Genomic DNA, 27,244 nt, shown 5'->3' on the forward strand with positions numbered 1-27,244 from the left:
GCGACGACACAGACATCCTTGAAAATAAAATAAAACTGTATACTCTGACTTTCTGCATCACCGACTGAATGTTTTTTATGCATCACGTCATACGGTAGTTTTCTCAAGTGATATATCAGAATAATATCAGAGAGATTGTAAGTGGTCCAGATAGCAACTCAACAGTGTAATTTGAGATTTTGATATTCCGCACATCCACATCAGCATGAAAGAAAAAGGAAACATACACGGCTTCCATCGGCTACCACGGCGAAGCTAGAGTACATGTTGCACAACCTCTCCAAGAGAGCATGTGGAAAGCAGCTGACCGGCCATTTATGAAGCCGCAACACGGCTTCAGCAGTCACTGCGTGTGTGTGGGTGATGGATATTCTAAATACTGACGAAACAGTTCTTTTTGGAACAACCTGTGTTACTCCTCTCTCTCTGTTCCATACGTTCATACTGCCCTTGTTCTCATATTGACCTGCTTCCGCCTCTGGTTGTGTCTCAGTGGTTCGGGCTGTCACACACACACACACACACACACACACACACACACACACACACACACACACACACACACGCCTCTGGGTTGGTTCACAGCTGCGTGCTTTGCTCCGCTTCAATGCACCTCGCTGTGTGTGTCAGAGAGAGTGATGGACGGGAGGAAGGAAGGAAGGGATGGAAGTGAGAGAGGCGTAGTGTGTGTGTGTGTGTGTGTGTGTGTGTGTGTGTGTGTGTGTGTGTGTGTGTGTGTGTGTGTGTGTGTGTGTGTTCCAGCATTTTGTTATGAAATTACTTTTTTTTTTGTCAAGGAAAGACGGAATACAGATAAGAGAATCTGAGGATCTCTTTGAAGGAGAGGATCAGCCCTCTGTCCACCATCAAAGGGCAGACACACACACACACACACACACACACACACACACACAGAAGGTGAATATACTGTATTTATTTGAATACATAAAGCAGACACAGGACCGACACCTGGACACTTGTGTTTTTTCATGTGCACGCTTTCTACAAAGGGGGTTTTAAATAAGCGTGTGTGTGTGGTGGTCAGTGTATGAGAATATAAGCTGCATTAATATGCAAAATGTTCTTGTGTCGAAACAATAGGGAGGGGGGGTGTGGGGGGGCTTGAAAGCGGACTGGAGATGAATACCCAGAGAAGCAGCTGTTGGCCTAGTTAGCAGGCCTGTCCTTATCACAGGACCTCTGATCACATACACACAGCCTCACATTACACAAGCTCATGTATGCTCAGACACATCCACACACACACACACACACACAGCCTGTACTTGAACGCACCCACACAAGCTGCCAGCTTCAGGCGAACTTTGCCAGAGACCTTTGCTGACCTCCCCGAACCGTCTCCCCATCGCATGTTATTATGCGTGTGTGTGTGTGTGTGTGTGTGTGTGTGTGTGTGTGTGTGCTTCTGTTTGTTCATCTGGGCATGTGTGTGTCCCTGATTTTGCGGTACTGTAGCATCCCATAATCCACCAGGCCCCTCGGGTCAATACTTAATGACTTTCTTGCCAAATATTCCACCTTCCTGACCCACTTCCCTCATAAAAATAAGGCTCTTCATAACATACAGTCACATACAGTAAAACATGAACTAGTGCTATGAGCTGTAAAAGAAAGTAATCTATTCCAGCCACAGGACATGACAAGGTAAACCGTATATGCAAAATACCAAAGCAAAGAACCACGACTGAGCTCAATCTAGAAGGATGAACTGCGGAAATGTCTTAAAACCTGCATTATCTCTAATGACCACCAGGTGGCGACTCCTCTGGTTGTATAGAAGTATATGCTTCATGTGTTAAAGCTGCATTCTCTCTCCTGACCACCAGGGGGTGACTCCTCTGTTGTATATAAGTCTATGCTTCATGTGTTAAAGCTGCATTCACTCTACTGACCACCAGGGGGCGACTCCTCTGGTTGTATAGAAGTACTGCATATGCTTCATGTGTTAAAGCTGCATTCTCTCTTCTGACCACCAGGGGGTGACTCCTCTGGTTGTATAGAAGTCTATATAAATGACTCTACTTCTCTTTCCCTCAGTAAACATTGTAAACATGAGTTTATGTCTCAATCTCTAGTTTCAAGTCTTCTTCAATACAGCGTGATGTTCATTTCGTAAATTATGGTCATTTAGAGTCAAACAGACCATAAAGCAGGGGACGCTTTAGGGCGGGGCTACAGGGTGATTGACAGGTCGCCACCTTTACTTTGTTGAAATGTATTCCTCGTATTATATTATTTACACAGAACAAGCTAAATATAAATACAGGAAAAAACAACCACAGACTGCACAACTATTTTATTTGCGCAATAATGAGCAGCACAATTATTTGCGTTCAATCCAAACTCTGTTGTCTGTGTGGCTGTTGACATATTAATACAAATCTAATCATATTGCATTTTGCAGGTTGCATCATAGGCGCTGTTCAGACCTGCCAGTAATGTGTGTCCTGGGTGATCCCATCACAAGTGGAAAGCTCTAAAACGTCAGTTCACATGTGGCGTGAGAAGGATTCACAGCAGACGTCTCCAGGGACCACTCCAGATCTCACTTCCTCCTCACTTCTACATGCAAGTAAACACGGATCATCATTTACAGTTGCACCGAATAAATGCGTTGTTGTTTTTAACCAGCGGGGGAGGCAGCAATGCACTTCCTGTGTCTAGCCTGCTGGAAATGAAAGGAAGACGACTGCTTTGTGAAATATTCAGACATTGTGGACAAAGCAAGTTTACGCCATTTTAAAAACCAACTGGAGGAAAAAGGAGGAACAAAAGGGAGCCGTGGGCTCATGGCGTATGTTCCCCGTGCTTGTTGGGGACGCAGTAGCGTTTACGCTCCAAAAGACACTTGGACAGATGTATCCCAGACCCCTCGCCAAGCGGTTTGAGGGATCGGATCAGAAAGCGCCTTGGTGGCAGTTCACACTTCCATTTAGCGCTGTCCCCTCCGATCGCCCAAAGGCGCATTTTAAAAACGTGTCACGTAAAAAAGTCTTAACAGAGTCAAAGTGTTTTCATGTGTCACAAAGTGCTGCCAGTCTTTTGGGATGAAATTAAATAAGTATGCAATAGGTACATGTTAAAGCATTCACTGTCGAGGGCCTTGGCTTCTGGTGTCAAACCCGGGCTAAAGTGATCTCAGATGAAACGCCAAACATAGTAAGAATCCTGATGTGTTTGATATTAGGAGCTAAATACAACACTAACGACATCAGTACTCGCAGCGGCCTGCAGTAACATGCATAGACGTAGAGACGAGCTGTAGTACCAGACAAACATCCCTGCAATTTGAACCTTTTGCTGACATATGCATAATGTACATCTCATATCGGAGTTTGATGAAAAATGCTTGGTAGCGGCCGCTTGAGTCCACAGAGCTTCCTGTACAGCTCCTCTCTCACTTTCTCTATTGTCCCTGAACAGAAGCTGCTCCTGACAAACTGCATTCCTATCTCTCTATTTCCCCTTTTTGTGGTAAGTACTGCAAATAGGCTTGTTTGGATTGAGTTACACTGAGGTAAAAAGTACCAGTGGAGCATAAACTACTGTATTCTACACACACACAGTGAGTCTCTAGCAGGAAATGAATTCAGTCTAGAGCATACACCCACATACTGCATTCACTACAACTCTCTCTCTTTCTGCAATAATGCTGCTCAGAAATTATTCCTCCCTAGATAATGCTCCCCTCAATTAGCAACAAAGCAACTGTGTTTCTGTAGGGTATTCTCAAAGACAAACACATATGCACCACTGCAGGATGAGATAGAGTTGCATAGTGAGCAGTGATCAGTATCTTAAAACCTGCATTCTCTCTACTGACCAGCAAGGGACGACTCCTCTGGTTGTATAGAAGTCTATGAGAAAAAGCAGGGTACGCTTTAGGGCGGGGCTAGTGTAACTGACAGGTTGACACCAGAGACGTACACAGTGTCTCTACGTCACTCCTTCACATTCCAAATATGGAAACTTCTGTTTATTGGTTGCGAAAACAACAACATGGCGACGGCCGTGTTTCAAGATGGCGACGGTGAAACTCAAGGCTTCGAAAAGGCAGTTTACAAACCAACGGGTGACGCCGAGATGAGTAAGTCCACTTTATTTAGTAAAGTCCACAGCCTGTGGATGGACCAGACACATGATTGGTTCCCGCTTTACTGCATCATTGGAGCGCTGAAGAAAGTTGAGAGCAGCTGCACTTTAGTTTGTTTTGCTGGTGTCCAGCTGTCACACAGCAACAAGTGTTGGGCGCCAGTCGGTTGCTTCGTATCACCGGCTTCCACTGAAGTGGACTTGTAGACTGTTGCCGTGTGGCTTGAGGTATGATGAGGCTAAAGCCGGTCACAAGATGAGAGACTACTATCCGTTTAACCCCTGGTCAGTGCCACTCAGGATCTGATACCATCACACAAGGGCCCCCTTTAGTGCCTGCATGAGACCCCCGGACGTTCAACTACCTCCAATGTGAACCCATCGTTGTCCGTATTAACGCTCAGAGCAACTGTTGTCGTATAAAGAACGAGAACATCTGCGGAGGCCGGAGTCGATGGAAGGGTCAAACACAGGACTTTCACTCAGGAGACTGACCAAAAGACAACGTTGACGTTTTTACATCGACTACATAGCTTCGAAAACATACCTGTTTGAATCCAAACCACAATGTTTTCCTTAACCTAAACAATAAACTTAAAAACTAAGTAAACCTACGTTGGCGGATTGTAATAAGTCAGAACCCGTATGTTTCCTGTAACATAGGGATAAAAAGCGTAATCTAACGCATTATAATTACGCTCACTGCTTTTCCTGGCAAGACCTTTCATGCTCTGGAAGATAACGATGACCGGATTTTTTTACTCACCCTACAGGTAAGCCCTGTCTAGACAGTTTGCTCATTGTCAAAGGCACGAGTTGAATTTGAAGCGGAAGTTTGCCCTTATTAATTTGCCCCCATGAACTGATCTGATTCCATTGAAATTGATTGATTTTCATTCATTTACGTTTTGAATGGCCACTTTGGCGCAACGGACCAAACTGCAAACAAAATCTTGACATACTGTATATGGTTTATGGTTGAAATGGCGGATGTCTTAGCAAGCATTTGCCAATATACACCTCCAGCAGACAGGGAGCAAAATTAGTATTGATTAGGAGTTGTGTTTCTGGCATCCTGGGGAATGTAAAACCAATAATCATTGTCCTGAAGTCGGGTCACGACTGATTGAGGGAGGTTTCTGTCCTTTAGCTGCTACATGCTACGCTACGTTCAACCTGGAGCTGGAAATGAGTGTGACAAGGGGCTGAGACTCGACCGCAACAGTAAAGCTGCAGGGCACAAAACCAAAATAATGAGCTAAAAGACATTCCGTAAAGCACATAGATTATCAATTGTGAGTATAATATGAAGTTTGATTATCAATTTGGAAAAGGTTATATTTAGAGAAAGGTAACAATGCCCGTAACGAAGCAGGGACCAGGAAGAACGAGTGTTTGACGGCTGACTTTGCAGTTGCATAGCAACAACTAAAGGACAGAGCCGGGCTCTCGGTTCCATCGTTGTCACTACGCTTCAAGTGATTTGGGCCCTCAGTGTTTCAATCTGTCCTCATGGTAAAGGCCTTTTACAAGCACGGATTATCTCAATTACTTGCAATGTGTATCCCAATGGCTGTAACTGTCTTTATGAGAGAAAAACTATAGCTATGTGCATGTGTGTTAAACAGGATCCATTTTATATTGCATGCATCTTATTCATCTGACACACCTGCAACCGGAGAGCTGACTGACACAGAGATCAGGAATATCCTGGCGCTATGCGGGGTCTGAAACCCTGGAGAATAAACTACTCTCACACGAAGAGACTACTCGGACTGTGCCTGTCACTTGGACAGCATCCGTCTCTGAGGGAGCTGGAGGCAGGTGTGTTTAACCCTTTGATGTCGAGGGGAAGACAGTTACATCATGTTCCAGAACATTTATATCCAAATAAGGGCTCCTGATCACAATCACAGACCATATCATTTAAACAACATAATCCACGTACAATCCCACGACTGTTCTTCTCATCAGGCAAATAACATGCTAGATTAGATATCAGGGGTGCAACAATATGTGTACTGGTATTGAACCAGGCGGCAACCAGCTTCACGTGTTATGTCTCAATCTCTAGTTCCAAGTCTTCTTCAATAAAGCATGATGTTGATTTAGTAAATTATGCTCATTTAGAGTCAAACAGACCATGAAGCAGGGGATGCTTTAGGGCGGGGCAGCATCTCTCCTCCACTACCAAATATGGCAACGTCCGTTCACTGGTTGCATAAAACAAGATGGCGACAGCCAACATGCCAAACTTGAGGCTCAAAACTAGTTCACAAACCAATTGACGACATCACAATGACTATGTCCACTTCTTATTTATCACCTATGGTTGTGTCTTATTTATCTGTATATATCTGTTTGAAATCCGAGATAAAGACCACTGCTTTTAAGATAAATACAAATATTTTTGTTTATTGAAAGCTTTTAAAGACCAATACAGAAAGTTGTGGAATACGGACAATACGAGTGGTGTGGATTGGGAAGAAATACTTCAAAAGAGAGAAAGCAGCTGCAGAAAGAAAGGAAGGTGGGAGCTGTGTTTGTGCGTCAACCCTGAGTTACTCACAGTGATCCTGAAAGACGAAGCGACCTTCAGCGTGGCACATGGCCGCCATGACACATCTTCAAACTCTCACAGCCTGCGTCAGCCTGGCAACATGCGTCACACACATTGTTTGTGTCCCACAGTCCTCTATTCAGTGAGACTCAATCCAAAAGTCTCAGCCTTGGAGATACACCACATATTGTTCCTCCGTTGGTGCAACACATCAGAACATATATTTTATTTCCGGTTTTCAATCAAACGCGCATGCAGATATAACAGTTGTCAGTGGCGGGGGAGGGGGGGGGGGCAGATTGTGTGGGCTTTGCGGGCATCGCAGCTCATGAACGTCTGTTCCAACCCCTCTTGGGACGAGAGCCGGTGAACTCTCCATTCGTTCTCCCCTTCTGGACCTTCATCCAACAGACGACTGCTGGATGAAGGCACACGCCCACATGGTGGAGATGAAGTTTAATGATGCTCGTGGGGGAAATGTCCTCATTGCTGCAGCAGATTTTAAGTCAAATTATGAAAACCCAAAGTCTGAAACCAGATAAGAATGAACAAACGACAGGAAGAGAACTGTTGAGAACCAGTCAATACGAGCCGCTCAACAGCTTGCGTTGAAAGACTTTTTGGGAGATCAGATTGAAACTTTGATTGTTTGACCAGATGAAAGTACAGGGTTAGCTATCGGCAAGAAAGAAGCAAGAACTCGTCAAAATGGACGTTCAAGCTAACCATAGATAGAAGACAAGACCAAAGTGTTTGCTTTCAGTTTGGTTGACACTATGCAGTCAAAACTTGGCAATTCATATTGCAACCAAGTCATTTATGAAGCAATGGCTAAGCAGCTAGCAATGGCTAAGCAGCTAGCATGCGACGTTGGGTTGTTTGGGCCGGACCGAGCGATCGGATCTGAAGTGCATCTCAATGTGGACACCGCATTAAAAACCAGGTGTCAAGGGGTAAAAGTGGACTATGAGATCAGCAGCAAGCCTTTTTTTTCTGCTTCCATAATTGACCAAAATCATTGTCAACGCCTCCGTGTCCAATTATTACAGTTCAAGCATTCCTTTATCTTCACTGGAATTGAATTGGTGGAATTCAAATACTTGTCTTCATACACTGTAATGATAATCAAAAGCTCCTGAAGCTAAGTGGACTTTAATAATTTCCTTCGGTAAAGTGCCTCATAATTTGAAGGGTGGATGTTGACTTGGAGAATCCAAATCATCATGTTTGGTTACAGTACAGTGTGCTATTAATACATATAAAAGAATAAATACATTCTCAAATAGTAGGCCTATTTTTACCTCAACTGCAGTGAGTAAGAAGCCCTCCTCCTGTTTTCTGATCGTTCCATTCTGATTTGCTGTTTACACATCTATATATAACTTACCCGGGTAGTATATATATATATATATATATACACACACACACACACATATACTAGGGCTGGGTACGTTAACGCAGCAATCCATTAACACCGACAATGATTTTATCATGCGTTAACAGCATGTTTTGTTTTTCTTTGTCTGAGCATCGGGAGGGGCTTCAACACTACTACTCCACACATCAACCGAGATAATGGAGAAAGGTACTGCACTCTTAAATGGACATTTTCATTTTAAAGCTCTACCAGACGGCGTAGTTGAACATAAAGTTATTTGTAACCACTGCAAACTGTAATTGTCTTATCACCGGAGTCCTACGAGCTGAAGTACCTTAAAGGCGTTACACAGCATTGATGCAGCCAACCAGCGTCCTTAGAATCCAACGAATGAGGCGCGTATGAGCCTCCAGACGCACCGTCGTCAGGAGAACACATAAGTTGTATGAAACGGAGCGCACTACGTTACAACGAGCACCAGCTGTTCTCTCACTGAGACTACTGGACATCCTGTAACACAGTTATCTCAGAGTTACAGTTTGTAGCGTTCCCCCTCCGACAGATGGTCTTGCTCTTTGACTCATGGTTTTTAACTGTTTTATTTATTCCAAAACCCAAGTAAGAGCTCGTGCCTCTTCGGGGGAGTGCTGATATCACTTCTTTCTCCATTCAAAATTGACCGTAAAGACCGTAGCTTTAGCCGTTGAACGGCGCACCATGCGACTTCCGTTTCAACTCTGTTTTCGCCTTCAAAATAAAAGCACCTTATCTCAAAACAGGAAACCAGATTTAAAAAAAGAAAACACATTTCACACGGCCGGCACAGTGAAACTGCGAATGGCTCATTAAATCTGTATGTTAATTTGCTGTTGCTCCAGAGTGCCTGTTATATGGTTCTGATAACATTACTTTAAAATAAAAGCGTGCAATACACTAGTTTTTCATTCATTATTGAATTTGGCACATAATGCGATTAATCGCTGTTAATCACGGAAAATCTTTGCGATTAATCAGTTAATTAATTTTTTTAATATATACATATCTATATAGATTGTGTAATTTACATGTACTCTTACAAATAATCTGGCTCAGTGTCAGTGTATTGGCAAAGATAGACAGTAATGAGAATGATGGAACCTCTGGTTTCAGATATGTTGCTTTGATTTTTATGTTACACTGATGTTCATGAATGTAGAAGCATATATGTGCTAATATCATTCCTGAGGGAGCATTTAGTGACTGAAACAGCCAGAGGGTCAGTGTTGACCGCCTTTAATACATCCTGACTAAAACTTCTGTTTTTCCTTGAAAAAAAAGGTTTCTATTGATTTTAATTTGTATTTAAATGCTGCTTTCATTCTTATAAGACGTGCTGATACAACGATAAGACCCACACAGTGTGTGTCTGCGTCATCGTTTTCAAACGTCTCCATCCAGATTAAAACACAGAGTACAGCAGATTCATGCACATATTACCCTTTACCCCTTAAAGTAGCACTACAAATCACCCTTTAGTGAGAAAATACTTACCATTTTTGTGATTCAGGTGAACTGACCCATTTGGAGCTTAAAAATAATCTGTTTGGATGAATATTGCGACAGAAAAACATCCTGTACAGGCTGCAACCTTTCAGTGATGGCTGTCCACCTGCAGGAATAACAGGAACGTCTGCACCTGAAATGACTTTGCATGCCAAAATGATACATGGGACATTTTAAACTCCAAGCAAAGCAAGTTTCTCTCAGGTAGTTCAAATGGTCACAAATATGTTTTCATTTTAGTGACAGCCCAAAAGACGCAGGTATCCAGAACCATGTGGCTTATGTGTATTAATAGCAGCAGCAGAGTCATATATGATGTGCTCCCTTGACAGAAACTAGACTGTGTGTGTGTGTGTGTGTGTGTGTGTGTGTGTGTGTGTGTGTGTGTGTGTGTGTGTGTGTGTGTGTGTGTGTGTGTTTGTTTGTTTGTAGTACACGTGTGCATGTATTCTTGGTGTGCCATTGTTGGTTGGAAGGGTCAGGCATGGTGTTGACTGCAACAGATGGCCTGCACGCATGTTTTTGCATATGTTAGTATCGGTGTGTGTGTGTGTGTGTGTGTGTGTGTGTGTGTGTGTGTGTGTGTGTGTGTGTGTGTGTGTGTGTGTGTGTGAGAGAGAGATCAGTGCCCTAGGTGCAGTTGAAAACACAGCAGTTTTTGTTGGGGCTCAGCTGGCTCAATCTCACATTACTGTGCAGAGGCAGAAAGTATCTTCATGGTGAGCTGAAAGTACACACACACACACACACACACACACACACACACACACACACACACATCCCTTTACTTCTATCTTTGTGAGGTCCCTCACCCTAATCATCACAACTTACCTAACCCCAACCCTTCCCCTAAAATAAACTTAATTCTAACCTGATGCTTAACATGCTCAAACAGGCCTTTGAGGCAAAGATGTCTACACTTTCCCAAAAGGTATTAATTCATTCATTCTGTGGTTAAACAGCTATGTACAAGTCTAAGAATACACACACACACACACACACAAGGTCATTTTGAATTGTGCACAACAGGAGGACACAGCAAAGGTCTCGTGTCAATCAAACTTGTGTCGTGCTACAAATGAACTGTTTCTATTCACACACACACACCGTTTGTGTGTGTGTGTGTGTGTGTGTGTGTGTGTGTGTGTGTGTGTGTGTGTGTGTGTGTGTGTGTGTGTGTGTGTGTGTGAATAGAAACAGTTAATTTCTCCTGGACTTTACACTCTAGTAACGGCAGTGAAGGCCATTGTGGAGGATTCAGCCTTTTTAATTTCGGGGTCCATTAGCAGATGAATGATGACAAAAGAGGTCTTTCTCATTTCCTAAATCGACTGTCGAACCGATACCGCCCGGGGTGTGATGTAAGAGACGCAAATCCTCTCAGCCGGTTACTGGACTCATAATAGCAAATAAATTAAGAAAAACAAACAGCAGGACATAGAGAAAGTCTGAAAAACAGGTTTTAAAACTTGAATACCGGTCAGTGATCTATATATAGGATGTCTCAGATTACAATATTAATAGTACAGTCACCTTCAACAATGGTCAAAACAAGTTATTGTGGATTATTGCTTTCAGTGATGATGAAGTATTTATTATCAAGCTGGGTGACAAATCAGGACATTATTAGATTGATAATGCTAATGCAACAATGTTGAAGTAGCATTTATCCGCTCGAGGTGAAACCAGGTGGCAACCTCCAGTTCTGCTGATTGAAACCAAAGCGTCATGTGTTAAAGCTGCATTCTCTCTCCTGACCACCAGGGGGTGACTCCTCTGGTTGTATAGAAGTATATGCTTCATGTGTTAAAGCTGCATTCTCTCTTCTGACCACCAGGGGGCGACTCCTCTGGTTGTATAGAAGTATATGCTTCATGTGTTAAAGCTGCATTCTCTCTCCTGACCACCAGGGGCGACTCCTCTGGTTGTATAGAAGTATATGCTTCATGTGTTAAAGCTGCATTCTCTCTCCTGACCACCAGGGGGCGACTCCTCTGGTTGTATAGAAGTATATGCTTCATGTTCTTGACTATTCTCGGACAATTCTTTCGGACCATTTATTTTTATTCCTTTCTCTCCTCTTACCGGTCACTCCACTGCACACTTCATATTTAAACACTCATGCCACATACACTTAACTTTAACTTAAACACACACGTCACTTTAACATACACTTATATTAATGTTATCTGTTGTCTGAGCACTTTATCCTTATCTGATTTAGACATCATTGCACTGTTGCTGTCGTTGATTGTTGTTTGTCTCCTTTAATGTCTAATGTATGCACCTTCCGCCTAACTAAATTCCTCGTTTGTGCAAACATTCCTGGCAATAAACGGTTTCTGATTCTGATTCTGATGTGTTAAAGCTGCATTCTCTCTCCTGACCACCCGGGTGACTCCTCTGGTTGTATAGAAGCAAATTATTTTAAACAGCGTTTGTATTTATTTGTAATTATTCAATCCCAAGATTTCTGATTCATATATATATATATATATATATATATATATATATATATATATATATATATATATATATATATATCAGGATAACAGACAAAATGAACCAAAAAGGCATCGTATAAGATGGACCTAGATAAAGGGAGCTGTGGGGGAAAAGGGGAAAGGGAGCTTATTTATAGAAAAGGAGAGGAAATGACACACAGAGCCCTGCTCTCCAGTCTGGAGCTCTGGAGGGAGAACATTACATCCCAGTTTGACACCAAAGCAGCTGAGATTCATGTTACGCACACGCACACACACACACACACACACACACACACACACCAGGAGCAGACAAATTCAATTAGACCAGCACGGCCTAAATGGGTTTCTCTGAACAATGCTAGCTTGTTACAACAAGACCCTAAGCCTTGTCTGTGTGTGTGTGTGTGTGTGTGTGTGTGTGTGTGTGTGTGTGTGTGTGTGTGTGTGTGTGTGTGTTCGAAAGAGAGAGAGATAGCTTTCAAACTTGAACTTGAACTGGCTTCAGAGCGCCATGAATGCAACACATGCTCGTACTTCATACGACAGAACAGGTTAGTTGGCCAATGACTCCCAAAAAGACACGTGACTGTTGGAGGCTGGTGGTCACAGATGTAAACGCCTGCTTATCGCTGCCGCTTGCGGATTGGTAACGGCTCTGTTAGTTTTAGGAAAAAACATCATGGTTTGGTTTGAAACCGACTGTGGCTCAAGTGTGGCTCAACTAATAATGCATTTGATTAATATAGCTCTTTTCATAATACTCAAAGACACTGATAGAGCGGGTTGTCCTTCTATCAGAGCAACTCAGTTCAATCCCGGCGGTTGGCCAACACACTTAACTCCAAGTTGCCCCTTTAGCTGCGCCTACGGTGTGTTAGTTAGGTCCCTTCATGGTAGCTCCTCCCATCAGTGTGAACATTAGTTAGTCCTGATGGACAGGTGGTTCCTTCATGGTAGCTCCTCCCATCAGTGTGAACGTTAGTTAGTCCTGATGGACAGGTGGTTCCTTCATGGTAGCTCCTCCCATCAGTGTGAACGTTAGTTAGTCCTGATGGACAGGTGGTCCCTTCATGGTAGCTCCTCCCATCAGTGTGAACGTTAGTTAGTCCTGATGGACAGGTGGTACCTTCATGGTAGCTCCTCCCATCAGTGTGAATGTTAGTTAGCCCTGATGGACAGGTGGTACCTTCATGGTAGCTCCTCCCATCAGTGTGAATGTTAGTTAGCCCTGATGGACAGGTGGTACCTTCATGGTAGCTCCTCCCATCAGTGTGAATGTTAGTTAATCCTGATGGTCAGGTGGTACCTTCATGGCCCTATGAAATTAAGGGAGAATTATCCTTAAAAAAAAAAAAGGAATATGGCAATATATATCACAGAGAGAAAAATAAAATAAAATAAACTTTTTCCAATAACATGCCGCCTTAACTGGACATATTACCCGGGCCTAGTTCTAACTTCTCTAACCACGACTCTCCAAACCTCCAGTGCTGCTCTTCACTTGATGATGATGATGATGGTTCCCAAACTGACTGTAGAGTGAAGGAACTCTCAGCCGGCTGTGAACCCGTCTGGTCCTTCTGCTGGTGCACATCCGTCCCACATCAGAGCTGAGGATGCTCAGGGTCTCTCATGAACATTCAGCTCAAACCCAGCCGCCCGGCCTGAGGGTCTCTTCAGTGTTTGAGACGGCGTGCATTGATACCACTGGTGCTGCCATGAAAAGGGCCTTTTCAATTATTCAGTGCACTAAGGCAGCAGTGCAGAGAGAGACCACTGAAGTTAATGACCTCCATTTGTAAAAGGGCCGGCCCTTGATGAAGGCGGCTTAACGAAGACGTACGCCGACTGTATGCGGGGGCAGCAACCAGAAGAATAGGTATCACATGCTCGTGGGACGGGGGGTCATGGGAAGAAAATGGAAGTGGAATGAATGAAAAGGTGGCGGCGATGGATGAAGCTGAGGGATGGAGAGAGAAAGCCTGAGAATAAAAATGAGAGAATGCGTCGTAGAGAGCAACAGCAAAGAAGCAGAAGTTACCGTAAGCGGGTTAACATGCTTGTGCCCATGGGAATGACTGAGACTCCAGACAGAGGCAGTATCTGAGAAAGAAGAACTGTGGGATGTAAGGTCATTACAAAAAGATGACCTAATGTAAAACAAATTAAACAAAAGTTAAATTCAAACATACATCATGCTGTGCATCAATCATGGGGTGGGGTGATTTTGCAGGTGCCTGAGCCTTGAAGGTTTTCACCATCTGAACTGTTCATGATGCCGTTTGTGGAACTAAACCTCTCAATGTGGTCGGAGCGAGTCCCCGGCCACCAGCTCCCCTCCTCAGTCAGAATCAGAAATAAGTTGTCAAAGCTCTCACTTGAAATCGAGAATTTCAGCATCGCATTAGAGTCGGCAGCCCAATCTGGACCTGCTGGCTGTTCTCTTTCTAAGTTGGTTGAAGACAAAACAACTTACCGTAAAAGTCGGGTTACGAGCCGCTACTACCTTCGGTCAGTGTCTCCGTTAGCTCCCCGCTGTAGCCAGCTGGGGCTTCTGCTCCGTTACTTCCCCGCTAACTTCCGCTAGCTCCCCGAAAACCACCGAAGGTTGTGAGACCAGACTCGACACCAGACTTGGGCAGAGGGGACGCGGGCAGTAGCAGCAGCAGCGGCCGGTAGCAGCAGCAGCGCTAGCTAGCAGCAGCGCTAGCTCCTAGCTTGCTACAGCGGGGACACCGACCGGAGGTAGGAGCGGCTTGTCACTGACTTTTACGGTAATTAACTGCTATTTTCCCACTCGGAACACCCTGGAGAAGTGAGTGAGGAAGCCAATGATTGAAATGACATCTCCAGTCACTATCTGACAGGAAGCATAGAATGAACAGGAGATAGACGGCATAAGGAATGTCAGATATGTCGAGCAATCAGAGAATACTGATGCTTAGCGGTCTTTCATCTGATAAATAGCTTTTACACAGCTTTCTGGACTTTTCTGCTCCATCGCGATGCTAAAAACTCTTTAACTGTTGAGTCATAGTAACTAAGCTCCAGCTGACTTTTTCTTGAAGCCAAAGTGTTTTCCACATCCGTCGCAATATGAGTCTGTGCTGATGAAGGCATCTGTTTTTCTACTGAGCTGGACACAGTGTTTTTCCTCCAAGAGTCCCAATGAGTGCTACAAGCCCCCAAAAGCCTGGTTATTAAAGCATACAGCATGCTGCAAATGGTACTGGGATGAATATGCATGCATCGTCTCGGTTTACGGGACAGTACATCCAGACGCTATTGTTTCCTGGTAACAGCCGAGTCAGCGATCCTGAGTCTACCCAAGGTGCACAGCTATTTCCCATGGCCTGAGCTGCAATATAGAGCAGCTCCACTCAGCACTATAGGAATCGCTGCCGCTGCCGGACACCAGAGTACAGCATCGGGTACAGCCTGTGATGCGATTGGATAAAGAAGATGTGGAGCCGTGAGAGTGAGCAGAGTTCCAAGAGTGCAAAAAGCATGATACAATTCCAGAATACAGATCCACAAAGTAACAATCGTGCAAGTTACCGGTACTTTAGAGATATGTGATTTTGTTTGTTTTGTTTGCACCTAAGCGCTCACTATTGATGTGGTCAGACCCCACACAGTTGATGCTTTAGGCCTATTTGGTGCTGTGAAACAATCTTGAGGTAAAAACTAGAGTAAAGCAAGAGGGAAGATTATTTATCATCTGTTTGCTCTCGACTGTGAGCATCATCCTTTTTTCTTTTTTTAAATGCATATTATTTTTCCCGAGGTGGATGACACAAGACAAGAGTATTTACCAAACAACAACACAGGCAAGGAAACTTTGAAAGATAAAAAGAGCATTTATACTCACAAAATATTTCAAAATGACATTTGTTCACAAAAAAATAAAAAGTTATGACAAACCGAGGATTTGAATATTGTACGGATGCCTGCAGCACAAAAACCCTGTCACGGTGAATTGCCATGACAACCTGCCGAGGAGAGGGTAGAGAACCTTCTTTCCTCAGGAACATTGCACGCCTCCGGCCCTCCCTGTCCTCTGCCACCACCGAAGTTCTTATCAATGCTCTCACAACATCCTGACTTGAATGCCGCAACAGCATCCTCTACGGCTCCCCCAACACAATCCTCAATAAACTCCAATATGTCCAAACCTCTGCCGCCCGAGTGCTCACCTCCACCCGCCGCTACGAACACATCACCCCGGTCCTACACAACCTCCACTGGCTCCCGGTCAAGTACAGGATAGACTTCAAACTACTACTCACCACTTATGTTGCGTTTACACCAAAAGCGTTGTGAATTAATCGCGCAAGTAGATTACATGCAAAGTCAATGCAGAGACGTGAATGGTTGCAGAAAAGCAAATTTTTCGCCAGGCAGACGCGAATGACGCGAATAACGTGGTGCGAATAACACGTTTCAAGCGAACGAGCGTTGCGAAAAATCCGCTTTGACGGAAAATTCTCGTGACGCCGAGTTGCGAAAGCCAATCAGCGTTGAGATGCAGAATGATGTCACAAACGCATGAACAAAGAAAATACCTGGCTCCTCCCCTTACACCTAACACCTTACATACAAACAAGCCACCTGTGTAATAACAGGCCCCAAAAATAATCCTGAATTAAACTATTTTCCACAACTCAAAAGATGGGTCAAGTGGCTTGATTCAGTCACATCTCATAAACAGAGAGAAGCAGCTGCACCTTACAAAGGAGTGCTTTGGAATATTTAATGGAATCTAAATTAATTTAGGATTAAGAGCAAAGAAAATGTATTTCTGCGTCTCCCCGGTTGTTTCGGAGCACAACGTGTCCCCTGCCTTTCAAAAAGCACCCTGCTTCAGTGTGAATGAGGAAACTCCATGTGAACATAGCATAAGAGTTGAGCACCTGTCAAATGTGAGCCAATGTGAGTGGACAGCTCACATACACAAACACTCTTTAACTCTCTCTGCTTTCACTTCACTTTCTCAAAGGTTTAGATGTGTGCGTCTCCTCTAGCGTACCTAGTAACCCACGCGCCCCGGAGAGTTGCATCAGCCCCGTTCCCCAGCGTACAAACACGTGTGTGATTGTACCTCCGGCTCTTCCACCTTAGCGTGGTGCACTTGACCTTGCTCCTCCCGTCCATTAAGCCAAGGTCTGAACCTAAGGTGAGCGGGCTATGCAAACACATAGTCTGGGTTAGTTTCATGAGTGTGAATTCCGCTTGTCGGTGGAGCTGCGGTGTGCACAGGTGTGTCCTCTAGCGGAAGTCTTTTACGGCACCAGCAACGTATGGAAGAGCCGTGACGCGCGTCTGTGTGTGTTAAATAGAAAATTGACATTATGCCACGTTGCATTTAAAGTAAATATGCTAGTTGTCATTGACACTGCTATGCTCAGAGACCATACACTACAGTGGGCTATAACAAGACAATGGGCAGCCGATGGAGATTCGCCACACGTCACATTTAACGGACGTGTGGCAACCACCGCATCACGAAGTCTCGCTCTGTGAGTCCGACCTAAAGTGAACACATTAGCCACCTGGAGTAGCTGTTGTAGCTCACGGCATCCCCACTTCCTGGGCCACTCGCTAAATGCACTAACTGCACTAGATGCACAAGATGCACAAGATGCACTCGCTAAATTAGGGTGACCAGACGTCCTCTTTTTCCCGGACATGTCCTCTTTTCGAGACCTAAGAAATGCGTCCGGCAGGGGTTCCAAAAATGTCCGGGATTTTGCCTCGTTGGATATTTGTGTTTCTCTGGGTCTTTCACAAAGTAGTTATTACGCCCTTACAAGTTTTGGAAATGGTATCTCCCTTACGTTCCACCTTCTTGCGCGAGCTCTGACTGTAGAGAGAACTGTCATTGGTCGACCGATCTCAGTGTTGCCAGATGCACGATAATTATCCTCCAAATACGACCATTTAGATACTTCGCCATTTCCAATCTGGCAACACTGAGCGCCTTGCCACCTCCACTAGTTGCATTGTTTATAACAGCACATGACATCTGTTAACTGTCATGAACTAAAATCACACTGTCACAGTTAAAGTTTCAAAGACAAAAACAAAGGACAACACCAAAATTGGACAGCGATGTGGTAGCGACCCTTCAATCACAAGGTAGCCACGCCCTAAAGCAGCGTTCACTAATTGCCGGACCCAGACGCCGCTTTCCCAGCCTTTACGACACTCGTTCAGCGGTCCAGGAAACACATCGACCAATTGCATGCGTTGCAAATCACATCACCTGATGCTACTCGGCCAATCAAATATATGTATTCCGATAAGCATTGCGGCTTGAGGGAGATACAAACAGACAGGAGACGAGACCGTGAACCGTCTGAGAGTCAGAGAAAACTGAGACGAGAGCTTTGAACCAACAATGGAGAGACTCTCATATGTTCATTCTTCCTACGGCAGTTAACACCTGTTCAGTTTCATATGTTCAGAGGCCGTGAAGATTATTAAAAGCGGCAAACGTGAACATCCACTACGAGACAAAGCACGACTCTTTGGAGCAAAATGAAGGCTCCTGACATTAATTCACTACCCAACAATGATATCAACAGAGGGAATAGAGCTGCAACAAGTAAAACAATTTCTCGTATTAGAAAAATAATATAATTATCACTTCGCATCTGAATGAACTGAATTTAAAGCTGCAGGCCTTCAATGCATATATGGGACTAAATCATAGCACAAGTGAGACATACTGGACCTTTGTATGAGAACTGGACCTCGCTGAACATTAATTAACTGCCCTAAAGCATCCCCTGCTTTATGGTCTTAATATTCCTGTAAAATTTTACGAAAAACGCCTATCCAGGTATACCCAAAGTAAATTGCAAGCTGTACTTGAACTATGTGGAGTAAATGCATGGTCTTGGTCTCTTTTGAAAGGTAACAAGCTTTTTTCCACTCAATAGTCAGAATCACTTTAAGTGCTGCTGACACTGAGTTATATGAGTTTGAACACACTAAAGTATAAGGTTTTTATTTCCGCCTGAACATTTCTTTGCAAATAGATGCCTGTAGATGACTATAAATGGGACTTATGGACTGGAAAACACAATGGGACCATAGCCTGAAGCCTTTTCTAGTCTAAGTAAAAAGCAGATAACAATATCACAGAAAATTAATATTTTTTCTAATGAAATGTCTAGATGTTTTTTCATTTTGAGACTGAAAATATTCCTGCAACGCCAGTTGGTGGATATTTATGGATGTAATCACGTGTTTTGGACTAAATCTTTTATAGGATTTATTTGTATTGGACCTTTACGACGTAACAACGCCGTTTTTGTTGGAATGTTATGGATTTATGGATCAATATGAGGCGTCATCGGTGAGTTGCCTGGATTTTGCAATCGTTTGTTTGTTTGTTGTCTGACAAAAGTCTTGTTTGTAGCTGCTGTGGTGGTCTGATCTTGAAACGGGTTACAAAGCTGGAATCACAAGAATCGTAGGTTTCAAACATATGGCACTTGTACCGAACTCGTACCTTACTATAAATAGGGGGTACAGTGTACACTAGAATGTACAGTAAAAGATGCCCGCGGGAAGGCAGAACGTTAAGAGGTTATGGTCTGTTTGGCTCTAAATTACCATAATTTACTAAATGAACATCATGCTCTATTGAAGAAGACTTGAAACTAGAGATTGAGACATAAACTCATGTTTACAATGTTTACTGAGGGAATAAATCAAGAGAGAAGTAGAGTCATTTATATAGACTTCTATACAACCAGAGGAGTCACCCCCTGGTGGTCAGGAGAGAGAATGCAGCTTTAACACATGAAGCATAGACTTCTATACAACCAGAGGAGTCACTCCCTGGTGGTCAGGAGAGAGAATGCAGCTTTATCACATGAAGCAGAGACTTCTATACAATCAAAGGAGTCGCCCCCTGGTGGTCATAGAGAGAATGCAGGTTTTAAGACACTTCAGCATTGGCTTCACTCTGCAGAATCGGAGGTTGCTTCCTCTGAAGAATTTCCAAACAATTCATATAGCCTTATAAAAGAAATAGCAATAAATAATAAAGCCTCTATCTCTGATTGGGTTCCAGTCTCAAATTTGGCAGTACCAGGGGGTTCCGTTGGGTCAGGTAGACACGGATATGGACCGGGTTCAGGTCTTGTTTTTAGGCCAGGACAGAACTTTAGGTTCTTGGCTGATTTAGTGTGTTGAAGCTAGAGAAGTATAACTATGATAAACTGTATAATTATAATTTCAAAGCCAGATAACATTCTGGTATAGCGTTCTATAATTTGAATAACGCTCTTCTTTATGGGGCATGAATGAGTTATGAATTTAAATAGAAGATAAGAATTACCCTCTGCCTACCGTTGTACAGACTCTGGTGGTGAGGGGCCATCTCCTCTCCCAGTGTCCTCCTCTGACCCCCGTCCCGGCTGGGGGAGCCACTGCCATACCTCCCCTTGCCGTGTTCCGCCCCTGGGCTGTGCGGATAGTGGTGGTGGTGCCGTATAGACTCCGGACTACCCACGATTACCCTCCCTTTCCTCAGGTGCTCGGGCGTCCCCATCGCTGCCAGTTTGGCCTCGGGACCCCCGCAGCCCACCCCCGCAACATTGACCGACCGGTGTCTCTGACTCAGCTCCGGGCTGGACTTGGCCGAGCTCTTCCCGCCGCCCGGTGAAACTTTCCCCGACATCAATAGCTGTTTGTGGGCTAGCAGGTCAGAGCTGCAGGGTTTGGCGTGGGAGTTGCACGGTAGCCTGGTGGGGGACTTGCTGTGTTTCTCCGGGCTGCGTCCCCAAGGGCCAAGAGGGTCCAGGTTGGTGAGGGATCCCCCGCGGGGGCGGCAGGACTGGGGAAAGGTGTGGTACTCTGGGGTGGAGCTGTGCCTTCTGCCCGTGGATTCGCACACGTCTTCCGGTTTGTGGGTGTGCTTGGAGCCCAGCGGAGGGGGTTTCAGGTGGGGGTTGTCTGGGCTATCGGTGCTCCCTGCACTGGAGGTGCTGCTCCCATCACCGACGTCCCGCAGCAGTCCAGGGGCTTGGACACCCCCACCCAGCTGAGACAGGCTGCTCTGACTGTCAATGGAGCTCCTACGTCCGGGGCCTCCGGGCCCTCCTCCAACCACGGCCACAGCCCTCTCCTCCTCCAGCATGAGGCACACCTCCTTGAGCTCCAGGTTTTCCCGGACGATCTCCACCTGCCGCTGCTCCAGCTCCTTCAGCTTCTGCAGGTAGATGGACACCTCCTTCCTCATCAGGCCGGCGCTGTAGCGGCCGAGGCGCTGCCACTCCCGCGACACCCGCTTCCCCTTCTGCCGGTCGTCGTCCAGGAAGCAGCACAGGTCCCGCAGCTCCTGGTTGTCCTCCTGCAGCTTCTGGTTCACGTCCTGGTTTACACACACACACACACACACACACACACACACACACACACACACACACACACACACACTCCTGCTGGGACTGATCTTATGAGAGCAGAGTTCCCATCATGCATTTCTGTCTGTCTGTGGGTGCATCCCAAGTCTCTAAATTGCATCCCCGTTTCCTTCACTTCACGTCCTTTCCTTGCGTCTTAGGAAGCCATGCGAGGAGAGATGTCCTTTCCTCTGAAGCGTCACGTGAAGCGACGTCGGTTTCTGATGACGGCTGACTGACATCTGATCAGCTGTCAGTCGCTTTAACAGCTGACGGAGTTTGTGTCTGTAAACATGATCAGTTTAACAGAGTTGTTTTCTGGTCCGGACCATTTTTAGTGAACATTGTAATAAAAATGCACTTAAAATATTGATACCAATTATCGTATTTTTTCAATTGATTTAATGGTGTTAAACTACTACTTATAGTATATTAATAAAGACAGTTATCATCCGTCAGAGTGGAAATGTTTTCTCTTTAAGTTAAACAAACTGCATTGAGTATTTATACACAGTGTGTGTATTTATATGTGTTCTGTGTCCTGCTTATACACGCAGGATCTATTCTACCGGCGGAATGAGTCTTATTTATTCATTATTTATGTCTGTATGTTTTGCAATTGTGATTGTGACATCATTATAAAATAACCCACAATATGATTATGGTTTCTCTTCAACACTGGAAAATTTTTTAGGCTCAATGTTTCAGGTTAAACTTAAATGAAATAACTCATCAAACCGACAGTCAGGAACGATCCGCCTCACGTGACTGAATGAAAGATACATGTTGTAAAACGTGTTTTAACCAGATGGTGAATCAGAAAACAGATCTGTGATGGTCTCTGGTATGAAACTCGAGCGATCAGTCCATCAGCTGCAGCGTCCAATCAGATAACAGATGAACAGTGAGGGGGCGTGTCCAGCGTTAAAACACTTCCTGTAAGCCCGCTCTCGGGGCTCCTCCCTCCCCGCTCCTCATATCAGAATAAGAGCTTTGAGACGGCTGTCAAGATGGCGACGCAGAACCACTTCCGGTTCAATCGAGGAAACGACAATTTAGAGACTTGGGATGCATCCTGTGTGTGAGGTGATTCTGAGCTGAAAAGCCAAAAGTCGATCAACAGAAATCTAATCTGCAACTATTTTGATAATCGTTTGCTATTCAAGCAAAAAAGAAAAACATTATCTGGTTCCGTCTCGTTGAAAAACATCATTTAAAAATGTCAGATTTGGGCTCCAGGATATTGTGACGACATATTTCACCGGTTGCTGACATTTTATCAGCAGTGATTAAGTTCAAAGTCAGATTAATCAATCATTAAATCAGGGCTGCAACTGGTGATTATTTTCATTATGTATTAGTTTGTATCCAGTATAGAATAACTAATGAATCTAAAGCAATGACAAAAATATCCCAACTTCAAATATCTGGTGAAGTTGAAAAAAAAAAAACTAAAGATTTGAAGTCAATTATGATATCAAAAAGGGGAAAGCAGCAAACCTTAAATTGGAGAATTCGGAACCAGATTTTAGGATTATTATAGTATTATTATTTTGTTAAAGATTTCCTAAACTCGTTGAATGATGGTTTTCTTGCAGAGACTTAAGACAGAAGTGGGAATATTCTAAAAACAATACTATTAGTATGTATATGTCATGAATATATTTGAATGAATTGACAGGATATATCCATGCAACAGGTTTCTGAATTATTGAGAATCATTTGATAATATGACATAAACGTGCCACACAGCTCACACGTCCTCTTCCTGATCCTGTCCGCGTCCACGTGCGCGTGTTCGTGACCGTCTCACCTTTAGACTCCGGATCTCGTGCAGGTGCTGCTGGAGTCTCCGGTTCACCTCCCGCATCAGATTGCCGTGCTCCATGATGGCGCTCCTCTTGCCCGCCTCCGCCCTCCGCAGCCGCCGCAGCAGCTCCTCTTTGCCCGACTTCAGCAGCTCCTCGTCGGTCACGATGGAGACGTCCTCCGTCGGACGCTCCGCGCCTTTGGAGAGCAGCTGCTGCGCGCCTCTCTCCATGTCACTCCAGCGGAGGTTTGGCAAAAGAAAAAGAAAAAAGTGCCGTGTTTGGTGAACGCGACACCAAACCAAGCCCCCAGAAAGAAAGACAAATGCACTCGGGACAACTCTGATCCAAAGCGCTGCTGGTACCCCCCTCCCACCCTTCCTATGCCCGCGGCATCACCTCGCTCTCTCCCACGCCCATGCTGCGGCTCCAGGTGCTCCTGCTGCTGTAGCGCCGCCGATCAGAGCGTCAGTCCGCATGCTGCTGCGGCTGCTGCGTCTCCGGCTGGGGGGCGGTGTCTCTCCAGGTGCATGCCGGCCGGCTTTTTGCGCACTCCCGCCGCCGCTCAGCGCGCACTACCTGCGCTGTCCGACCGTCGGGGAGGAAGAGGAGGAGGAGGAGGGGAGGAAGAGGGGAGGAGGGCGGCAAGGGGAGGTGGCAGGTTCATAGCCGTAGAGATGAGGCGCGTTACTGGGAACAGACTCTCTTTCTCTCGCTCCGTCCCCGGCTCTCTCTCTCTCTCTCCTGACGCATCTTTGTCATGTTGCGCCATCTGCTGCGGCTGGAAGATAAGACTACATGTTTCTCCTGGTAGATATGGAGCACCTTCTATAACTCCTCATTTTGTCTTCTCTAGTGTTTTCATATTCATATTTAGTTTTACAGTAATATATCTTAAACACCACCCTTTCCCTCATGTTACGTCCTCACCTTCTTCCGCTCCATTTGATCTCCTCTTGTTAAGACAGGACTAAAAAATTATAGAAAAAAATAAATTATAGTAGGAAATCCTGATAATAAAAAAACCTAATTTCTCTGGTAACTCGCTAATCTCTACATAACCTCTCTGGTCATCTCTCTGGTCATCTCTCTGGTCATCTCTCTGGTCATCTCTACCGTATCTTACTTTACCAAAGGTTGGCTAAGGTATGTTTAGTTGTAATTACTGTGGTTATAAAGTGGTTATGACACAGAGGGGTTATGTGCTTCTGCAAACTTCATCTATGAACCAGTTATTTGTTGAAGTGCTTTGAAGCCGGTTGCATGCCATGTTAGATGTTGAGGCTTAACCCTCTGGGAACTGAGGTAATTTTCTCGATTTGCATATCAGATACATACCCATGTGTTACATACAAAATTGCAGAACAATCTCAGCTCTATATAATGAGGCACCAAAAATAAAAATAAATGGCCCTAAAACTGAAAAATGACGATTTTGGAAATTCTTCATATCTCTTGTGAAAACATACCTTTACTCATGTGGACGAACTGTTTTGGTGCTAGAAATTGGTCAAACAAATGTATTGGGTTCACAAAAGCAGCGGAATATATGAGTAAAATGGTAGATACATGTAAATAAATGTCTAAAACCAAATTTTTTATTAACGTTTTCTGAGTAGAAATGTTGTCTGTCACTACTTTCACCAAAAGAAATGGGACTGAGAAATGACTTCATACTGCAGATAAAGCTTCATGGGGTGTGTGCAAATGAAAAATGACCATTACAACATTTTTTGTTTTCAAATAAAACATGTATTATACATTAAAACAAATTATTTACACAATATACATGTTCAGAAATAGAAAACAAACCCGGGCTGGTGTGGATGGCTGTGGTGAATTCTCTCTTTAAAATAAATGACTACTAGTCAGTACTAACTTCACAGTTTCACAGGTGTACATGTGCAGCTCAGGCCCGGCGCCAGGCACTGATTTGCGGGGGGCCTTACGTTGCTTTGGGGGGGGGGCACTTTTTTTTTACAGCCTATGGTAGCATAGTAGTTCAACTTTTCACCTATAATCGAACTCCACCACCAAAAGGTGACAGACGGTATTATTTAGAATCTCACAAGCTAATAAATAGGCCAGCTGAGCAGGTAGCCTACCCAATAGAATTAGACGAAGATGAACTGTAGGCCTATGGCAATCAATCAACACAGCAATCAAGCAACACATAAGTCCCACAATATATTGTAGATCAGCAGATAGCAGATTCAGCCACAACAAGACAAAAAAAAATAAAAAATAGGCCTAAAAAGGTCTAAAATGATTAGACTAACACATCCAGCAACAACATTAACAACTACAATAACGATAACACACTCAACAACAACACACTGTCCGGTCTTTGTCCGAAAGAGAGCAGAGCGCAGCATGCAGCAACGACGAAAAGTGCCTACCAACAGCTAGCCTACAACAGAAATTAAGAAGACATTGCTTTGCATTACATGTTTGTTTGTTTGTTAGAAAGAACAAACACATAGGCCTACAACCAATCATTTAGCCTCGTCCATAGGGCCAGCAGGCTGGATAAAACCAGATGACTCACCATTAGTAGAGCGGGAGACAACGGTTGGCCGCCAAGTGAAATTTGCGTAGGACAGTGTCCCTCCATTCACTTCTCCAAAGCATAATCAGGTTGGCCTTTCCTTTGTGGAGCATCGTCTGTCTGTGATCAAAATGATTTTGCTCCTTTTTTCAGGAGAAATGTAAAAATCTGGCAAGTATTTGTCATTATTATATGTTATAAAGGCTATTTATTAAAGGCTAGGTATTTGAATTTGTATCATATTTCTTTACTAAACAATTGAAAATTAACATGACCAAAGCTTTTGAGATTACAGAAATGAAATTTAACCTATTTTACATCTTCTCAAACAGTTTTGTTTGCATAGAGCATTCAATGTCCATGTTATAGGCTTTTATATGTGTCCATGTCCAGGCGTTTTGAAGCAGTTCCTGTCCAGCTGAAGACAGAACCCATTATTGCCCTCCTCAAACATCCAGACAGGCTTTTAGAGGCAGCTAGTACACTGTTTCCTCCCCAACATGACTTTCTGCCTGTCCTTTTCCCACTGTCCTTCTTTGTGTTTGTGTGGACAGAAAAGTGGCCTTTAGTGGGGGGTTTAGGTGGGCCAGAAGTGGCAGAACTCTCAGAAACTATACTAACACTATTATTTACAACCACAACATATTATTTCCAAAGAAAACACCACTCAAAAGGCAGTGAAAAGCCAGTCAAACTCTCTTCCCTGCTCTCTGCTGCTGCTCTGCCCTGCTCTCTTCCACCCCTCCCCCACAGACAAGCTCGCCGCCGTTTTCTATACCATTACCGTAATGGACCGCATGGCACTGGAAAGCTACGCTTCTTAGCGTCCAGAATCCGTTGGAATTACGTCGATGGCATAAATATTCGAGGAGTTACGGTAATCTTAGTTTTGCATCCTGTTTGCATATTACCTCCTGTGACAGCTCCTGTCGCCGGCGACAGAGAGTTGCGCTCTTTTTTTTACGTGTGATAAGTGACTGACAGGCTTGTCCGTCCAGGACGGGCCCAGCCGAGTCCGAGGGCGGGCCCGCCCGCCAAGGCCCGCCCATAGCGCCGGGTCTGGTGCAGCTGTACCCGGTAAACAGTGTCCAGGTCTTCCATGACAGCGTAGGTGCAGATGGCTGCAGCAAAGCTGCATGTTGTCCACTGCTGCAGATGTGAATCCTCTCTGTAAAATAAATGATTACCAGTCAGTACTAAGATCACTGAAAGAAAGTTGACGGTGATAGTTGCGTTAGTAACGATGGCTACAATTACGCAACGTGCCATCTTACGGACACGTAACAAAGATCCAGCACGGACTATGCTCACGGCATGAGCTAAATTTGCGAAAGTAAATTTGCCAAATCAGACACACAAATTGACAAATCGTGGTGAAGAATTCCGTGTG

The 27,244-nt window shown here is 44.4% G+C and overlaps 1 protein-coding gene across 1 annotated transcript in view; it reads right to left on the reverse strand.

The window, feature by feature from the left end:
- The window catches only part of LOC306746850 (uncharacterized protein), a gene marked incomplete at both ends in the record, with an annotated part of 95,372 nt that extends 71,833 nt beyond the window's left edge, over nucleotides 1–23,539 (reverse strand). Inside the window, 2 exons of the mRNA XM_079229829.1 lie at nucleotides 20,433–21,467; nucleotides 23,312–23,539. Coding sequence (XP_079085955.1) covers nucleotides 20,433–21,467; nucleotides 23,312–23,539 — 1,263 coding nt within the window. The remainder of the gene's footprint in view (nucleotides 1–20,432; nucleotides 21,468–23,311) is intronic.
- Between the last annotated feature and the right edge of the window lie 3,705 nt (nucleotides 23,540–27,244).

The sequence above is a fragment of the Taurulus bubalis genome, assembly GCF_910589615.1.
Source record: "Taurulus bubalis genome assembly, chromosome: 14".
In the NCBI taxonomy this organism is placed as follows: domain Eukaryota; kingdom Metazoa; phylum Chordata; class Actinopteri; order Perciformes; family Cottidae; genus Taurulus; species Taurulus bubalis.